The sequence below is a fragment of the Mus caroli genome, chromosome 5, assembly GCF_900094665.2.
Source record: "Mus caroli chromosome 5, CAROLI_EIJ_v1.1, whole genome shotgun sequence".
Taxonomy (NCBI): domain Eukaryota; kingdom Metazoa; phylum Chordata; class Mammalia; order Rodentia; family Muridae; genus Mus; species Mus caroli.
Genome location: NC_034574.1, coordinates 127,185,376 through 127,204,584, shown reverse-complemented (window position 1 = coordinate 127,204,584; position 19,209 = coordinate 127,185,376). Strand labels below are relative to the sequence as shown.

Below are 19,209 nucleotides of genomic sequence, written 5' to 3'. Positions count from 1 at the left end.
AGAGAAACCCTGTCTCGAAAAATCCAAAAAGGGGCTGGTGAGATGGCTTAGCGGTTAAGAGCACCAACTGCTTTTCCAAAGGTCCTGAGTTCAAATCCCAGCAACCACATGGTGGCTCACAACCATCTGTAACGAAATCTGATGCCGTCTTCTGGAAATATCCAGAATTGAGATATTTTATTTCAAGCTACAGTGTACTTACATATAATAAACAAATAAACAAACAAATGTATTACATATGTATGTCTGCAATATAAATTATATGTAATATATATAAATATATTTATATATAAATTATATATATATATATTATACTTTTTTTTAGGTTTATTAGAGTGGCTTACAGGTTGTGATCCAGCTAGTTCAACAATGGCTATCCACCAACAGAAGGTCCAAGAATCCAGTAGTTGTTCATTTCATGAGGCTGGATGTCTCAGCTAGTCTTCTAGTATACATTGGAATCTGGAAGAAGTAGGTTCTAATACTGGAGAAGGAGTGGGCTTGCTAGCAAGCCTTGGAGCAAGCAGGCAAAGAGCCAGCTAGATTTCTTCTTCCACATCCTTATATCGGCTGCCAGCTGAGGGTGTGGTACAGATTAAAGGGTGGATCTGCCCACCTCAAAAGATCTGGATTAAAGGGTTATCTTTCCACCTCAAAGATTAGAAGTGGTCTTCCGACTTCAAATGATTTAATTAAGAAAAAATCCCTCAGGCTGGAGAGAGGATGACTCAGTGCCTGCTCTTCCAGAGGTCCTGAGTTCAATTCTCAGCAACCACATGGTGACTCACAACCATTTGTAATGGGATCTGATGTCCTTTTCTGGTTTGTCTGAAGACAGCTACAGTGTACTCATATACATAAAATAAATAAATCTAAGAAAGAAAGAAAGAAAGAAAGAAAGAAAGAAAGAAAGAAAGAAAGAAAGAAAGAAAGAAAGAGAGAAGGAAGGAAGGAAGGAAAAGAGAGAGAGAGAGAGAGAGAGAGAGAGAGAAAGAAAGAAAGAAAGAAAGAAAGAAAGAAAGAAAGAAAGAAAGAACGAACTTCTTCAGAGGTTTGCCCTGTCATTTGTGTTTTAGTTAATTCCAGATTTACTCAGTTTGACAACTGTCTTAGTTAGGGTTTCTGTTGCTGTGTGAAGACACACCATGACTAAGACAATTCTTTTTTTTTCTTTTTTTTTTTAATTTTTAATATTTTTATTACATATTTTCCTCAGTTACATTTCCAATGCTATCCCAAAAGTCCCCCATAGCGCCCCCCACTTCCCTACCCACCCATTCCCATTCTTTTGGCCCTGGCATTCCCCTATATTGGGGCATATAAAGTTTGCAAGTCCAATGGGAAGACAATTCTTATACAAGAAAACATTTAATTTGGGCTGGCTCACAGGTTCAGAGGTTTAGTCCATTATCCTCATGGCATGCAGACATGGTGCTGGAGAAGTCGCTGAGAGTTCTTGATCCACAGACAGCAGGAAAATAGTCTGGGCTTGACATGGACTTTTGAAACCTCAAAGTCCACCCCCAGTGACACAGTGACACACTTCCTCCCACAAGGCCACACCTCCTAATCATTTCAAATAGCACCGTTCCCTAGTGACCAAGCATTCAAATATAAGAGCCTGTGGCTTCATTCTTACTCAGACCACTGTAACAAACAGGACTAGCCCCCATGGTGTGCATAGTTCAAGGTCAGGACACCAGTTCGAAGATCCTTGCTTCTTCAAAGTCGTGATAGATCTGGGGGTGGGGTGGGGCGATGCCAGGGGTCCCAGTGGACACCCAGACACGAGCGGATGATGGTTTTGTTGGTATTTTTCGTAGCTTCCTTATCCCTAGGATTAGCCATCCCAGACTAATCCCACGCTGCATGTACAGTTAGCAGGAATATAGGTGGATCATATAGCTGCTTCGCAGACTGTAGTCTCTAAGGCTGGGCTCAGGTAGTCGGGTGTGGCAGAGTCCTGTAGCCTCCTATCCCAAGCCTCCCTAGGGAAAGTGTATCTTATTTTCCACAGCCAGAAAGCTGCTATTTATAGCATCCAGAATTGAGATATTTTATTTCAAGCTTGGAAGGTTTCCAAGGAGAGCTAGCTCCAAGCTGGAAGGGGCCACGGGGCCCCTTCCTTCATCCTGCTCATTCCCCCCTCCCCGTTTATCCTGTTATGATGTAGCTTCAAGTACGCCTTTAATCCCAGTACTTGGGAAATAGAGGCAGGCGGAGCTCTGTGAATTCAAGGCCAGAGACCCTGTTTCAAAAAACAAAGAGCCCCAATATTTCATAAAGATATGCTAACCTCTCTCCCAACGGGGGGTGGGGGGCGGGGTGTGGCTTACTTGGTTGATGATCCCTGGCTGCAGTCTTAGTTTCAGAGTTCAGGTAACTAGTCACGCCACACCCACAGGCAAGAGCAGGGGAACTGTCTGCCCTCCTAGGCTCCCTCTGCTTCATATAGCTTGGAATCCCACACCCTAGAGAATGGTGCCGCCCACGATGGGCTGGGTAGGTTAACCATCAAGACAATTCTCCACTTAGATGCCTGTGACCATATTGATGTGGATTAGTGGTTCTCAACCTTCCTAACGCTGAGACCCTTTAATATAGTTCCACATGCTGTAGGCGCGCACACACACACACACTCTCTCTCTCTCTCTCACACACACACACTCACACACACACACTCACATACACACACTCTCGCACACACTCACACACACTCACACACACACACTCACATACACACTCTCGCACACTCACACACACACACATACACTCTCGCACACACTCACACTCACGCACACACTCACATACACACTCTCGCACACACACACTCACATACACACACTCTCACACACACACACTCTCGCACACACTCACACACACACACATACACTCTTGCACACACTCACACTCATGCACACACTCACACACTCACACACACACACACACACACACACACACACACACCATAAAATTACTCTGCTGCTCCATTACTTTGCTGCCATTGTTGTGAATCATAAATATCTGTGTTTTCTGATGGTCTTAGGGCAACCCCTGTGAACCCATTCACCCATTCTCAAAGGGAGGGAAGGGTCGAGACCCACTGGTTGAGAAGCAGTGATCTCGCTCGTTCACTGGAGACTGTTCTTTTGAGATTGTTGACAGTTAAAGCTAACTATTTAACTGTGCGTCTGCTTGACATCAACCATCCCCATGTGCTCTTGTCGCACAGGGGGACCCCTGTGGAACGATCCAGAAGCAGGACACCCTAAAAAGGTGCAGCGCTGTGAAGGCGGTGGCCGGAGCCTCCCGCGGTCCTCTCTGGAGCAGTGCTCGGATGTGTACCTGCTGCAGAAGATGGTAGAGGAAGTGTTTGATGTTCTTTATAGTAAGATCCTTCCTCATTCCATTCCGGAAACGGGTGGGTGGGAGACCAGCCTACCTACACCTGCCTTGTCTACTTCAGTCCCATCCAGCTCTGCCCACCCGCCTTATCTGAACCCTACCCTTCAGCCCAGCCACCTCATCTGCCCCACTACACTCTGCTTAGCTCCACCCACCTCACCTCAACCAAACTCCACCCTGTTTCGCCCCACCCACTTTAGCTCTATTTGGCCCCACCCACCTCAGCCCCGCCTTTATTCTACCCAGCTCAGTCCAGCTCCACTCCATCCTGCCTATCCCTGCCCACTGGTGTCAGACCCAGCCCCTTTTCCTTGCCGTCTGCCCAGCTTTGCCCCGTGAGAGCATCCTAGACTCTTTTAACATAACCACACCCACCTTGAACCAGCCTCATCCAGCCATACTTCCATCCTAGCCCTACCTGCTCTGCTGGTCTCAGTACAGCCATAACTGATTTAGCTCCTCCTACCCCAGCTCTGCCCTGCCCACTTCTGCTCAGGGATAGTCACCCATTTCAGCCCAGGCAGAATCCCTGCCAAATCCAATTTAGCCACACCCAGCTCCAGCCAAATCAGCCTATTCCTGTCTCGCCATGTCCTACTCTGCTCAACCCTGCAGCCTCACCCACCTCAGCCTAGCTCTGCCCAGCACCACCACATCACAGCCCTATCCATATCTAGTGTAGCCCCACCCACCTGCCCAGATGTTTGCCACTGTGCCTTTCCCAACCACAACCCCACAGTGCTAAGCCCCACCTACCCATCCCTCCCACCCTAACCCCACTCCCATCCCCCTCAGCTGTCTTCCACCCCCCTCAGCTGTGTCCCACCCTCTTTAGCCCAACCCACCTCTACTCCGCCATATTTCTAATCCAGCTCCACTTGTTCTGCCCATCCCAACCCAGCCCTGCTTCATCTAGCCCTGCCTAGCCTACCCACTTTAGCTCAGCCCTGCCCAGTCCACTCTCCTTCAGCCATGCCCTGCCTCACTCAGCCTATCCAAACCCAGTTTACCCCTGCCCAGCACTGCCCTACCCAGGTCTGCCCTGCTCTTCCTCCACCCAACCCCAAGCCTAGCCTTGCCCAGCTCCTGCACTGTGGGTAACCCCCATCCCCGAGCCAAACAAGAACTCCAAAACATGGCTGTCCCCATTCCAGCCCTTTTCCAGCCCCCAACTCCCCGGCATGTGTGTCCCTATCCAGTCGCCTGTCTTGGACAGCCACATCTTACCATCTCCCCACCTGTATTCTGCCTCCTGGTTATTCTAGAACCATAGTTATATTCCCAAAAGATAAGCCTGAGGTTAAAATGGAGCTTGCCATCACCTGTGAAGTTTTGTCTACCAGCCTGGCACAAAGGCCTTCCTGTTGTCTCCCTCCAACCCTCAGATGTACACCACAGTGGGGCTCTATCTATGGGCTGGTGTCGTTCATTCTATAGCGTGTGCATCTGCAGAAATGAGGGACCCAGAGCCCCTCTCCAAAGGGGAGTCACCTCACATTGCCTGGCTCCCAATGTACCTAGCCAAACCCCAGCCAGTACTGAGCCTCACTATTCACTCTCTGACAGGTGAGGCTATGGGCAGGGCCACCGTGGTACCTTTGCCCTATGAGAGGCTGCTCAGGGAGCCGGGGCTACTGGCGGTGCAGGGGCTGCCCGAGGGCCTGGCCTTCCGGAGGCCAGCAGAGTATGACCCCAAGGCACTCATGGCCATATTGGAGCACAGTCACCGAATTCGGTTTAAGCTCAGGAGGTGAGTAAGCCCTGTCCTGGTTTCATTTCCTTTTGCTGTGTTAAAAATACCTTGACAAAAGCCCATTAAGGGAGAAAGAGTTTATTTGGCTCACAGTCCTGGGTTATAATCCATCACTGTAGGGAGGTCAAGTTGACAGGAATCTGAAGCAGCTATTCACATTACCTCCACAGTCACAAGCCAAAAGCAATGAATTCAGGCATGCCTGCCAGCCCTCAGCTTGCTTCCTCTATTCTTAGACAATTCAGAATCCCCTGCCTAGGGAATCATGCCACCCACAGTGGGCTGCTGGGCCTCCCCATCTTTGTGTATCCAAGGACAGTCTTCCTACAGACGTAACCACAGGCTAACCTAATCTAAATCTCTCTTTGAGACTCTTCCCACGTGATTTTAGATAATGTCAAGTTGACAATTAAAACACGTGGGGTGTGGTGTTGCGTGCTCTTCTTAGCTCTTGTGAGGGAGAGGCAGGTGGATCTCTAAGTTTGAGGCTACCCTGGCAGAGTCCAGGCCAGCAAAGGTCTACATAGTGAGACTGTCTCTCAAAAACAAAAGACAAACAAACCTAACTGTCTCACCACAGCCAGAGGGCCGAACACTAGAGACACCCTGGGAGGACGCTTTTGGGAAAGCTTTGGGTCTAATGGAGGAAGCAAGGGTCATACATACATAGCCCAGTCATACAGTGTGATCGGAGTCAGGGGCTGACTGAAAATTTCCCCGAGGGATCAATGTGTCAGTGCCCAGAAGAATTCTGACTTAGGGGTGAGTCACTCATAGGGTTTGTAGGGTCAGGGACACGTGATGGTGACCTCTAGGGTTGATAGTGTCATGCAGGATTGCATGTCCATAATTCCAGCACTTTTGGGAAGTAGAGGTAAGAGGATCAGGCGTTCAAGGTCGTCTGCAATTGCACAGTTAGGGTTTCATCGCTGTAAAGAGACACCATGACCAAGGCAACTCTTTTAAAGGACAACATTTAACTGGGGCTGGCTTGCAGGTTCAGAGGTTCAGTCCATTATCAATATGTCAGGAAGCATGGCAGCATCCGGGCAGACATGGTGCTCCAGAAGGAACTGAGGGTTCTACATCTTGATTCAAAGGCATCGAGAAGGAGACTCCTCCACACTGAGCAGAGCTTGAACACTAGAACACCTCAGAGTCCACCTACATAAGGACACACTCCCTCCAACAAGTCCATACCTTCTTCTAGTGCCATTTTCCACGTGCCATCACATTCCACTGCCTGACCCCAGAGGTTTGTTCAAACCCGCAAGTCCATGGGGGCTATACCAAGCCATAGCACAGTATAAAAGACATTTAGTTCAACTTCAAAAGTCCCCCTAGTCTACCACAATCTCAACAATGTTTAGAAGTTCAAAGTCTCTTCTGAGATGCGTGCAATCCCCTATAAAAATCCTCTGTAATCCCCAATAAAATCCAAATCAAAAAGCTGATCACATCCTTCCAACATCACAAGATGTACATTACCATTCCAGAATGGCATAGTGAGGAAATAAGGGAAGTCAGGAAATTAGCTAGGCAAAGTCCAAACTTTGCATCTCCATGTCTGATGTCAAAGCACTCGTTAGATCTCCAACTCCTTTCATCTTCGTTAACTGCAAGAAACTGCTTTCGCTGAGGTTCCATTGCCCATTAGCAGCTTGGCTCGGCAACTATTCCATGGCTCTGGCATCTCTAACATCTTGAGGTATCCAAGGCTACTTCAACTTTACAGCTTCTTGTGTCCGTGTCTGGGATGCACACATGATCTTCTGGGCGCCTCCTTCTGGGCTGGTGTCACTTCTCCAGCTCTGCTCTCTGTAGCACTGTGGGCTCTGGTTGACTCCACTCCCATTGTTGTTGCTCTTCTCGGTGATCATCCTTTGGTACTGGGATTCCCAATATGTATGAGGGGGTCTTCCATTGCAAATAGGCTTCACCAATGTCCTCTCCTAAGTTTTTTTTCCTGGTGCCAGGTCTCAACTAATTTGCATGACCTCTTCAGTCCTGGGCCCTCAATTGCAACTGAAGCTGCAACTTCACCAGTGGCTTTTCCTGGCCTCCCACACAATGCCAAGCCTCAGCTGCTCTCTGTGACCCCTTCATGCTTTCCAAACCAGTACCCCCTGGGTGACTCTTACACATTACCAAGTCCAGCTGCAGCATGAGGTACAACCTTGGCTATCTCTGGAACTCAGCTTCTTGTGCTCTCAGAAAACACTTTCCAGAAGACTTCATCTCAGTGATGCTGGTTTCTTCTTAATCATCACTAATTTTAAACTCCAGCTAACCAGCATCAATTGTCCTAGTAGTCCCTTCTATTCTGGACTCTAAAACCAGAGCCAGTGGCTGAAGCTGCTGAGTTCTGCTGCTTGCTGGGGCTGGAACATGCCCCTCCCCCCTTGTTCTAGTACACTATTACCAGCTTTCTGCTCTCCAACACCTTAACTGCCTAAGCTTGGCTGTCCTGGAACTTGCTCTGTAGACTGACCTTGAACTCAACGATCTGCATGACTCTCTGTCTCAGTGCTGGAATTTAAAGGCATGTACACTATGCCTGGACCTAAGCTTTTCTTTACCTTTTCACAAGATCTTTATAAGTTCATTCCAAATATAGTCAGTCACATTGACAACTGAGAATAGCAATCCCAATCGATCCTTTGTCAGTTTGACACATAATCATATCTCCAAGTGAAAACAGTAGCCGGGTCATCATAACACCTAACATGATATAGCCATCCCTCGCTCAACTGCAAAGGCATGAATAAGCTTAGCTGGGTGGGCTCTTGCCCTGAAGTTACCAGTACCGTAATTCCATTTAATATCTTTGAACATAGGATTTAGCTACATTCCACTTCCTGGTGCCCCTTTAATCTTTAAACCATACATTTTGTGTTTTTCCTTTCTAACCTTGCTATGCTTAATGAAAAGTCTGTTCCTCATAAGAGTAAACCACATGACGAAGTGTAAGCTGGGCATTTTAGAGATTTCCTTTGTCAATGCAATTAATCTGAATCTCTTCACCTCAGCCTCAGGCAGACTCTCCAGACAAGGCAGCTACAGCCTTTATCAAATGATCACAAGAAAAGTCTCTAGGCCACGCACTAAAGTTCTCCTCTTCTGAAACCTCTTGGGCAAGGCCCACACTGTTCAAATCACCCTCAGCACCACTGTCTTCCATGTTTCTACTATGAAGGCCCATTAAGCCCCACTTAAAGCAGTCCACTGCTTTCCTAATCCAGAGTCCCCAAATCCACATTTCTCCAAACACAAACATGGTCAGGCCTATCCTTGAAATACCCTAGTCCCTGGTAACAGCTTCTGTCTTAGTTAGGGTTTTAGTGCTATGAATAAACACCATGACCAAGGCAACTCTTATAAAGGACATTTAAGTGGAGCTGGCTTAGTTTCAGAGGTTCAGTCCATTATCATCATGGTAGGAAGCATCCAGGTAGACATGGTGTTGCAGAAAGAACTGAGTGTTCTACATCCCGGTTCAGAGGCAGCCAGAAGGAAATCTCTTCTGTACTGGGTGGCGCTTGTGCACTAAGAGAACTCAAAGCCTCTCTACACATTGGCACATTTCCTCCAACAAGGCCACACCCATTTCAACAAGGCCACACCTTCTAGTGGTGCCACTTCCTGTGGGCCAAACATATTCAAACCACCACAGTGAGTTTGAGGCTACATTGCTTAAATGAGAGCCTGTCTCAAAAAGATGTATTAATTGTAAATGTCTTGAGTTGAGAGAGCCAGATGGTCTGGATGTGAGCTTGGGCCATGAATGAGATTCCTAAGAGGCTGATGGGAGGTGAGGTTGAGGCTAGGCCAAGGTGGATATCATTGGACCAGCATAGCCAGGGGCTTCATCTTCCCTGGCAGTGCATGAGCAGGAGGGACAGATGGGATGGGAAGGAGTCAGGTGGAGGATGGGATTGGTGGCTTGGAGCACTGATGCAGGCTCGGTGCAGGCCTGGGTCTTCCAGTGGTTGACACTTGGTATCAGATGCATTATACCCACAAAGTGGAGCCTGGGTTCCATCCTACCCCATTGGAATATCTGTAGTAGCCCAGGTCTGTTATATTCTATAGAGTGTTACTTGGTCTGTGATGGGAGACATTTACAGGCAAGAGTAGATATGTAAAGAAGTCCTCATCTCTTCTCTATCACCCAGGCCTCCTGATGACGGTGGGCAGGACACGAAGGCGCTGGTGGAGATGAATGGTATCTCTCTGCTACACAAGGGGTCCCGAGACTGTGGTCTGCATGGCCAGGCCTCCAAGGTCGCTCCCCAAGACCTGACCCCCACCGCCACCCCATCCTCTATGGCCAACTTCCTGTACAGCACTTCGATGCCCAACCACACCATCCGGGAACTCAAGCAGGAGGTGCCAACCTGCCCGTTGACCCCCAGCGACCTGGGCATGGGCTGGCCAGTGCCTGAGCCCCATGTCCCCAGCACCCAAGATTTCTCTGATTGCTGTGGTAATGCTGTAGTGGGGACCTACATGTCTCTCTGGGTGGTTACCTCTAAGGAGGAGGTATTTCTGGGCAAGGGTGGGGTTTGGCCAGTTGCATTCTGTGGAGACCCAGTTAAACTTGGGCCTCGGGCAGACCTTGCATGGGATCAAGAGACCTCTAGAGAGGCCCCATGAGGAGACTATAAACTAATTAGGGATGATGAGGTGGTTCAGCAGGCAGAGGAATTTGCCAACCAGTTTGACAACCTGAGTTCAATCTCTGAGGCCCATGTGGTAGAAGAAAATCGAACCCTACAAACTGTCCTCTGACCTCCACACATGCACCAGGTATGCATTCCTAAGAGTGCACGAAACAGCTGGGTATGAAGAAGACGAGGGCTTGTGTGTGACAGGAAAAGTCTCTCACTGAGCCTCAGTTTCTTCATTTGTAAAATGGGGATGCTTATGTGAGCCCTTATGGAAGACACTTGGGATCAAGATTCCTCAACTGGACATTTCAGATTTGGGTGTTGGGGAATATGGTGCAGTTGATTGAGCTCTTGCTTAGCTAAAGCCATTTGTCTCCAAGCCCGATGACCTCAGTTCAATTCCTGGGACCCATATATAGTAGGAGAGGGACTTCCTCCACAAGCTGTCCTCTGATCTTTATAAGTAGACGAATAAATGGAATTAAAAGGATGAGATTCTAGTGTCACCACGCCCGCCTCTGGATAGCCAGTTCCTGCACGGAGAGCAGCTAAGAGACCGGAGCCTCCTGATCATGGGGCTCAGTTTCTCTCACGTACATGGAGCCCCTCCAAAATGTACGCCTCTCTTTCCCCCTTGTTTAGGACAGACGCCTGCAGGGCCTGCTGGGCCTCTCATCCAGAATGTCCATGCTTCCAAGCGCATCCTCTTCTCCATCGTCCATGACAAGTCAGGTAGGCTGGCGCCCTGGGCGAGGACCCGGTCAGAGTGGTTTTCTGCCGTGAAAACAGGTCCCTTAGACACTCCTGAGAGAAGGGAGGAACAGTTTGTTGCTCAAGGAGTGACAGCCATGGGTGTCACAAATATATGCACCCCTATCTAGAAATTTTCTCACAAACACATCTAGAGGTTGGTTTTCATGGTAGTTCTGTCAGATTGACAAGCAGGTCTGATCATCAGAGCCGATGAGGAAGTCAGTTTTGGTGTAGTATCTCTCATAAGCTCGTAGGCATGATGTCAGACAGGCTGAAGCCAGAGAGCCGTGTGTAAGGTCACTCTTGCAGCACCTGGGCTAGCCTCTGTATTGGGTCAGCTGACCAGGCTCGCAAGATGGCAGCTGATGTTCTCAAAGTTAGAGATCCACCACTGAGGAAGGAGGAAGTCTGTATTTTCATGACCTCTCTTCAGAAGTTACTGTCACAGCCACTCCATTTTATCCATGAGAAATCCAGAATGTTCCAGCCAGTTCTCAGAGGGGGAAGAATTGGATACCTCCCCGTGAGAGAAGAAAAATAAAAAAAAGCTAGATGTAGGCCTTTAGCTCAGCATCCAGGAAGCAGAGGCAGGAGGATTTCTGTGAGTTCTAGGCCAGTCTGCGCTACCTAGTAACAGGGCAGCCAGACCTACACAGTGGGACTCTGTCTCAAAAAAAAAAAGGAAGAGGGGAGCCGTGTACAGAGCGGAGGTAGGCAGTTCTTGTTTGAAACCAACCTGGACTGTACAGTAAGACCCTGACACAAAAGAAAGGAAAAGAAAAATGGGGGAGAGGGGCTGGGAATGTGGCTGCGTATTGTTTAAGAGTCCCCTAGTATGGGGCTGGGCCACTCTCACCACAAGAGTCCCTGTCCAGAATTTCTCAATGAGGGGCTGGGAGCTTGGCTCAACAGTAAGCCACTTGTCTAGCATGTACAGGGTCCTTAGCTTCTTCCACTCACACCTGCCTAATTTGCTAGACATGGTGACACAGACCTGTCATCCCAGCACTCAGGAGGCTGAGGCAGGAGGGATTTCAAGGTCCAGTCTGGCCTCGTCTACATAGTAAGCCCCTCCTTTCTCAAGAAATGTAGCATTCCCAGACTTTTGTCTGCCTGAGGTAGGGTGGTCTGTGGAGAGGAAGGTCAGCTACACAGCTCTTTGGGAGATGCAGAAGTGGACATGGACCAGTGAGGGACCACCCCAAATCTCACAGGGGCTGAGGTGACTGTGAGTGGGAGGTCTGGGTGTTTTAGAGTGGTACCCTAGGCTCCTGGAGGGAGAGTGGCAGGAGCCTGGGGCTCTGACAGGGGGCAGCCCCCATTTTAGGGACCAGTCCTCACTGGGCCTTCTGTGTTTTGATAGAGAAGTGGGATCCCTTCATCAAGGAAATGGAGGACATCAATACCCTGCGGGAGTGCGTGCAGATTCTGTTTAACAGCAGATACGGTGAGTGGGCGGCGCGGCCCACCGGGTGAGCATCTCATTATGTGTGGCAGTCGCTCGTGTTCCCCAACACAACAGCATGAGCCATATGCCGGCGCCCGCGCAGCGTCAGTGTGGATGGCATCCGGCGTGGGCTCTCCCCTGTCTGGGGAGAGGGTGGTTGTGTCAATATTTCCTTCGCAGATTCTTTGTGGGGGCGGAACGATGGCAGATCCCCAGACCTTGAGTCACCTATGGGGAGATGGGCAGGGGTACACATTGCTCTCTGTTGGCTTAGAGTGTTTCTGCAACCCAGTGATATTCTCTGATGTTCGTGTGTGTGTGTGTGTGTGTGTGTGTAGTTATACATGAGTGTGCAGGCGTATGTGCATGTGTGTCAAGTCCAGAAGAGACCCGCAGGCATCATTTTTTAAGCATCATCTACCTTTTGTGTGTGTGTTGTTGCTGAGACAGAGTCTCCTGCAGCTTAGACCAGCATTGTCATGGCTGACGTTCAACTTGTGATCCTCCTGCCTCTACCTGAGTGCTGGGATGATAGGCGTGCATCACCACGTCCAGTTTTATATTGGAGCTAGAGATAGAATACAGGGATAGGGCTGGAGAGATGGCTCAGTGGTTAAGAGCACTGACTGCTATTCCGAAGGTACTGAGTTCAAATCCCAGCAACCACATGGTGGCTCACATCCATCCAAAATGAGATCTGATGCCCTCTTCTGGGGTGTCTGAAGACAGCTACAGTGTACTTACACATAATAAATAATTTAAAAAAAAATACAGGGATATATTAAAAAGTTCTTGGCCAGTGAGGCAGCCCTGTCCAAAAAAAAAAAAAAAAAAATAGTTGGAGAGATGGGCTAAGTGGTAAAGAGCATTGGCTGCACTTCTGGAGGTTTTGGGTTTAATTCCCAGTAACCACTTGTGGCTCACAACCTTCCATAATGGAATCTGACTCCCTCTTCTGTATATGACAGATCACTCATATACATTTATATATATATATATATACACACACATTTATATATATATATACACACACACACATATATGTATACACACACATATATATACACACACATATATATGTGTGTGTGTGTGTGTGTTATTAGATATATTTGTGTGTGCATGCTTGTTTGTGTGCATGTGTGTGTGTGCTTGTGTATATGTGTGTGCCACAATGTAAGAGTAGAGGTCAGAAGGTAGCTTATAGGAAGGAGTCAGCTCTCTCCTTCCACTGTGTAGGTTCCAGCTACCAAGCATGGCCTGACAAGGCTTGGCACCTTTAGCCCCTGAACTACTAACTGTCTTACATTCCTGTTGCTGTGATAAAACACCATGACCAAAATCAACTTGGGGAGGCAAGGGTTGATTTTTTTTTTTAAAGATTTATTTATTTATTATTATATGCAAGTACACTGTAGCTGTCTTCAGACATTCCATAAGAGGGCACCAGATCTCGTTGCGGATGGTTGTGAGCCACCATGTGGTTGCTGGGATTTGAACTCTGGACCTTCGGAAGAGCAGTCGGGTGCTCTTACCCACTGAGCCATCTCACCAGCCCCCAAGGGTTGATTTTTATTTCAGCTTACACTTCTCAGTCACCCTCCGTCTCGGAAGGAAGGCAGGGCAGGAACTGAAGCAGAAGCCATGGAGGCGCAACGTTTAGTGCCTTGCTCTCATGGCTCGTCCAGCTTGCTTTCCTACATCACCCAGAACTGCCAACCCCAGGTGACACTGCCCATCATGAGGTGGGCCCTCCCACATCAATCGTCAGTGGAGAAAATGCACCACAGGCTTCTCCATAGGCCAGTGGGGACATTTTCTAATTGAGGTTCTCTCTTCCCAGCTTGATAAAACTGGGAAAAACCATGTAGCCATCTTCCTGGAAGTCTCCTGTAAAAGTCACTTTTATTCGCCTAATGTAATTGTCATCTCAGAGGCTGACTGCTTCTGTCTGCTAACCTAGCCTACGTCCTGGAAGCTTCTAGCCTCTGGACAATCTTATTTAGGCCTAGAATGTTTTCAGCCTCTGAGAGTTACTGCTGAATAAGCTCACCCCTTTTTAGTTCATTCTGATCTCTGGCTGCCTGATTCAACTCAGCTGTTCTTGCTCAAACTCCTCTCTAATCTGACGGATGCAATGCAAACTGGCTTCTGACTGAATTGCTCTGTCTGGCCTCAGGCGACCTTTGACAATATGTTCTTTTGGGTCCTTTTCATTCTCTGTCCCATTCTGTCTTCACCTGTGTCTAGCTTGTTCTGTCTCTGCAACCTGTCTCTGTAAAACTGTCCACTCTCCCTCTGCACTGCTCTCTTAAGTCACCTCTCTTTCCTCTCTCTCTTCTCGTGAGAGTTGGCCATATCCTATTCTGTCAAATCTTTCTCTGATTCATCACTTTTTCTACCACTCAATTAGACATCACTTTCAAACATGGCTGCTTCCTTCTACAAACTAACTTTACTTTCATTGTTTGGGATTAAAGATGTGTGCTAAGAGGGATTAAAGGTGTGTGCTAAGGCTGAGCCTCCACTTTTCCAGTAAACAACACAGTCTCGGGATTCACAGTGTGATCAAAGATCCTGCATCAGTCCCCACTCCTTTGTCCTGATCCTTTGAGACGGGGTCTCTTACTGGCTTGGAACTCAGTAAGTAGGTTAGTGGAGCTGGTCAATGAGCCTGGGGCTCCATCTGTCTCCAAAGTGTCAGTGTTGGGGTTACAAATGCAAGTTACCTCTCCTGGCTTGTTTTGTTTTGTTTTGTTTTGTTTTGTTTTGTGAGAAAGGGTTTCTCTGTGTAGCCCTGGCTGTCCTGGAACTCTCCCTGTAGACCAGGCTGCTGAACTCAAGAGCTCCTCCTACCCCTGCCTCTCAAGTGCTGGGATTAAAGCTATGCACCACCACTGCAGGCCTCTCCTGGCTTTTTTTGCATGGATTGTTGGCATCAAAATTGGATCTGTATGTTTGTAAGACACTGAATTCAAAGTGCATGGCATTTTACCAACTGAGCTAAGACTTTTTTTTTTTTTGTTTTTCGATACAGGGTTTCTCTGTATAGCCCTGGCTGTCCTGGAACTCACTTTGTAGACCAGGCTGGCCTCAAACTCAGAAATCCGCCTGCCTCTGCCTCCCAAGTGCTGGGATTAAAGGCGTGTGCCACCACTGCCCGGCTGAGCTAAGACTTTGTGTGTGTGTGTGTGTGTGTGTGTGTGTGTGCGCTTCACATGTGTGTGCACGTCAGAGGACAGCTTTCTCAGGATTTGAGTCTCTCTAGCCATCACTTGGGTACCAGGGATTGAACTCAGGTTGTCGGGCCTAGTACTGAATGCATCTGCTCCTGCAGAGCCATCAAGAGCCCTTGTCTTTTTTGTGGTGTTGTCGCAGTCATTTTGGGTGTGTGAATGTTTTACACTTATCTTGCGTGTGTCTGTGTGTAAGCTGGAGTGTGAGGACAGACTTCAGTTCACTCTTGCTTGTTCCATGTGTGTTCCAGGGACCTAGTCAGGTTGGGATGGCAGTGAAGCACCTTTTCCCACCAGACCATCTCTCCTCCCCTCTTTTGGATTTTTGGAGGCACGCTCTTACTCCCTAACTGAGGCTAGCCTGGAAATCTCTATTTAGGCCAAACTACCTCAGCACATCAAATACTGGATTATATACATGGCTAATTTATTTACCTACCTACCTTCTTTCCTTCCTTCCCTTTTCTTTCTTTCAATATGTATTACTTATTTATTTAGAGACAGGGTCTCATTTTCCCTGGCTGCCTTTAAACTCCCAGAGTAGCCAAGGATGACCCTGAGCCTCTGACCGCCTGCCTCCACTTCCTGAGCCGCCCATTACAGGTTTGCACCACCATACCCACTTTTGTTCAGTGCTGAGGATGGAATCGGGGCTTTGTGCATGCTAGACAAGCACTTCCTGAGTCATATCCCCGGCTCCTTCATTTGTTTTTTTTTTTTTTACACAGATTTATCTTCTATAGTCCAGGCTGGCTTTGAATTCATAGCCATCCTCCTGCCTCCGTCTCCCCAGTGCTAGGATTCCCAGGTATTCACTACCGTCTGGGCTTCCTGCTTTTTTGCCTGATTTAATGTGCTCTAAGTGACAGGTCTTTTAAACTTCGGGGAGGTAAACTCTGTAGATGACCCAAAAGCTGAGTTTTGTAAACTATTTAGGAGTTTGTTCTAGGGACAGAACACCACACTCAGTAAATCTTGAGACACAAAGTGATAGGTGTGAGGATGGATACCCTTGTGTCCAAGGGCTACAGCAACCAATGCCTAAAGGACTTGGGTATGCAGATGCATGCATCAGTGGACATGTGCATGCAGGTGCATACAGCAGTGGACTCAGGGGGTCCCTGAGGTGTCAGAGAGGGAAGCAAACCTGTCGAGAGATGAGAATGAGAACCCAGTGCAGGCTGACTTTGTCAGCCTGAAGTAGATTTCAGGGAGTCTAATGCCAGACGGTTCGGTTCGTTGTCAGCATATGTAAAACATACTACAATTCGGGAAAAGGTTTCCAGGCAACAACCATGCCAGTCAGTCCGATTGAGGCATAATAAAGCTTAAGGTGTGACTGCATAGAAACTCTTTTTACAAAGTACATGTGACCCTGAGGGCTGGTTCTACAGCCAAGAGGCCTAGAATCTAGTGTGGTCTCTGACAGATAGCACAGAGGTCAGCAGGCCATAAAGTCCATGTGACATCTCCTCTAAGGATGGGTAATGGTCTAAGGAGGGAAGAGTCTGGGATAATTATTCTGGGGGATTTGGTCTGCCTCTATAGACAAAGGTCTCCCACTCATTAACAAAATTCACTCTGAGGTCTGGGCGGGAAACCAGGTATTTTATCTCCTCCGCTGAGAAGAGGCCCCTATGTGTTTACATTCCTGGTTTCCCTAGGGATCTAAGGACTTTTATGTCCTCAACAGATAGGTACAGCCGTGTGTGCTCGTATGCAAGTGCATGTAGCTGTGGGCATTTATGTGCAAGATCATACGGTTGTGGGCCCTTGTGTGCAAGTGCATGCAACTGTGAGAACCTGGCTATGGCTGCCTGCAGCAGTTGGCATGAGGGGTCAGGAGTCCACAGTGCTTTCTGAGGATGCAAAGGTAGCTTTGAGGAGGCTCAGGTCTCAGGCTAGAGAATCAGGTGCCTTCCTGAGATGATGTCCTTACTGGGTGAGCTGGGACTGGTGGTCTGGGCCTTCTGCATAGGGTCTGGGGTGACCTCGTTGGCTGTCTGTCCAGGAGTCTCCTGACGCAACCAGGTGAACCCTCCTGGGCTTTAAGGATGTGGCATGGGGAAGCTCTGGGTATGTGCAAGACAAGGAGGCCTAGGTCAGAGCTGACATCGGCTGGGCTTCAGCACCAGGCCTGGTGCTATCTTTCTGGCTACTAAATATGCTTGTGATGGGCCAGTGACGGGGTGGGTTGCTTATGGTAGACAGAGACAGACAGACAGACACCAGGCATGGTGGTACACACTTGGAATCCTACTCTTTCTAGAGGCTGAGGATTAAGATGTCCAGGCTGCCTGGGCTATAAAAGAAGATACTGTCAGGAAAGCTAAAAGAGGTTGGGATATGGCTCTCTTGTGCTTGCTTAGCAGGCATGAAGCCCTGGGTTCCATCCCTAGCATCATACAAACCAGGCACGGTGGTGCACGCCTGTGGTCCCAGCTCTTGGGAGAATCCTGAGTTCAGAGAGAATACCCCCCTCCCCCCATATCAGGACAAAACGTTTTTTGAGGCTGCCCCTGCATGGCCAGGAGTGCGCATGACCTCCACAGAGCCACTGCCCAAACCCTGAAGGCAGGGAGGGTGGCTCCCCAGACAGGAGGTGGGGGGTGGGGGAGAAATGACTTGACAGCTGCTGAGATTTCCAGGGTTTAATGTGACAACGAGCTAAGTGTGACTTCACAGTGTAGAGCTGGCTGCCAACGCTGCCAACAGACAGACCTGGGACATGTCACAAGAAAAACAATGAGCTGTTCCTGAAGCAGCCTGGATGCTTGTGCCCAGCCCTGACTTGGCCCAGTGGCTGAAGGGCAGCTCTGGGCTACAACACCCAGCCCCAAGGAAGGACTGGCATGCCCAAAGAAAGCAAGCAATATTCGGAGCTTGGCGTGATGGTGTGCCTGGTCTGTAAGCCCAATGCTTGAAGGCCGAGCCTGGAGGACTGCTGTGAATTTGATGCCAGTCTGGGATATAGAGCAGGGCCCTGTCTTAATGAGGAACAGGAAGGGAAGCTCAATTGGCTCAATTGGTACAGGTGCTTGCGGCTAAGCCTCTTGCTCTGGAACCCACATGATGGAAGGAGAGAACCGACTCTTGCAAGTTGTCCTCTGACCTCCACACTCAGGCTGTGGCCCTTAGCCATGACTCCCAATAAATAAATAGTGAACCTTCTAAAGTGTTTGAAAAAGGATGCTGGGCCAGGCTGTGGTGGCACTCAGAAGACAGTTTGAGGTTAGCCTTGTATGCCTTGTATATAGAGTAACTTACAGGATAGCCAGGACTACCCAGAGAAACCCTGTGTGTATTTGTGTGTGTGTTTGTGTGTGTATGTAGCTGGGGGACACTGTTCTTTAATGCCTACATTTGGGGAGCAAGACAAATCTCTGAGCTTGAGGCTAACCTGGTCTACACAGTGAGTTCTGAGTCAGCCAGGACTTTGTCTAAAAAAGTTGAAAGAAGCACACGCAGCCAACAGTGTTAGACTGTGGCCGATACCGTATCCACTGTGACTTGTCCCTTGCATTCACCCTTGTTCTTACCCTTCCAGCGGAAGCCCTGGGCCTGGACCACATGGTCCCTGTGCCCTATAGGAAGATTGCCTGTGACCCCGAGGCTGTGGAAATTGTGGGTATTCCAGACAAGATCCCCTTCAAGCGACCCTGTACTTACGGAGTGCCGAAGCTGAAGAGGATTCTGGAGGAGCGACACAGCATTCACTTCATTATCAAGAGGTATGAATTGGCTCTGTTCTATGAAAGAAAGGCTTCCTAGAATCCCCCAGTGAGGGGCTGGGAGCATGGCTCAGTGATAGAGCACCTGCCTAGAATCCCCCAGGGAGGGGCTGGGGGCGTGGCTCGGTGGTAGAGCCCCTGCCTAGAATCCCCCAGTGAGGGGCTGGGGGCGTGGCTCAGTGGTAGAGCCCCTGCCTAGAATCCCCCAGTGAGGGGC

The 19,209-nt window shown here is 48.7% G+C and overlaps 1 protein-coding gene across 13 annotated transcripts in view; it reads left to right on the top strand.

Moving 5' to 3' along the window:
• Positions 1-19,209, top strand: part of Gtf2ird1 (GTF2I repeat domain containing 1) — a 102,324-nt gene that overhangs the window by 42,792 nt on the left and 40,323 nt on the right. For all 13 annotated transcript variants that reach the window (XM_029477500.1, XM_029477496.1, XM_029477498.1 and 10 more), the window contains exons 4-9: positions 3,233-3,388; positions 4,972-5,155; positions 9,334-9,644; positions 10,471-10,560; positions 11,945-12,028; positions 18,809-18,992. In XM_029477500.1, coding sequence (XP_029333360.1) covers positions 3,233-3,388; positions 4,972-5,155; positions 9,334-9,644; positions 10,471-10,560; positions 11,945-12,028; positions 18,809-18,992 — 1,009 coding nt within the window. The remainder of the gene's footprint in view (positions 1-3,232; positions 3,389-4,971; positions 5,156-9,333; positions 9,645-10,470; positions 10,561-11,944; positions 12,029-18,808; positions 18,993-19,209) is intronic.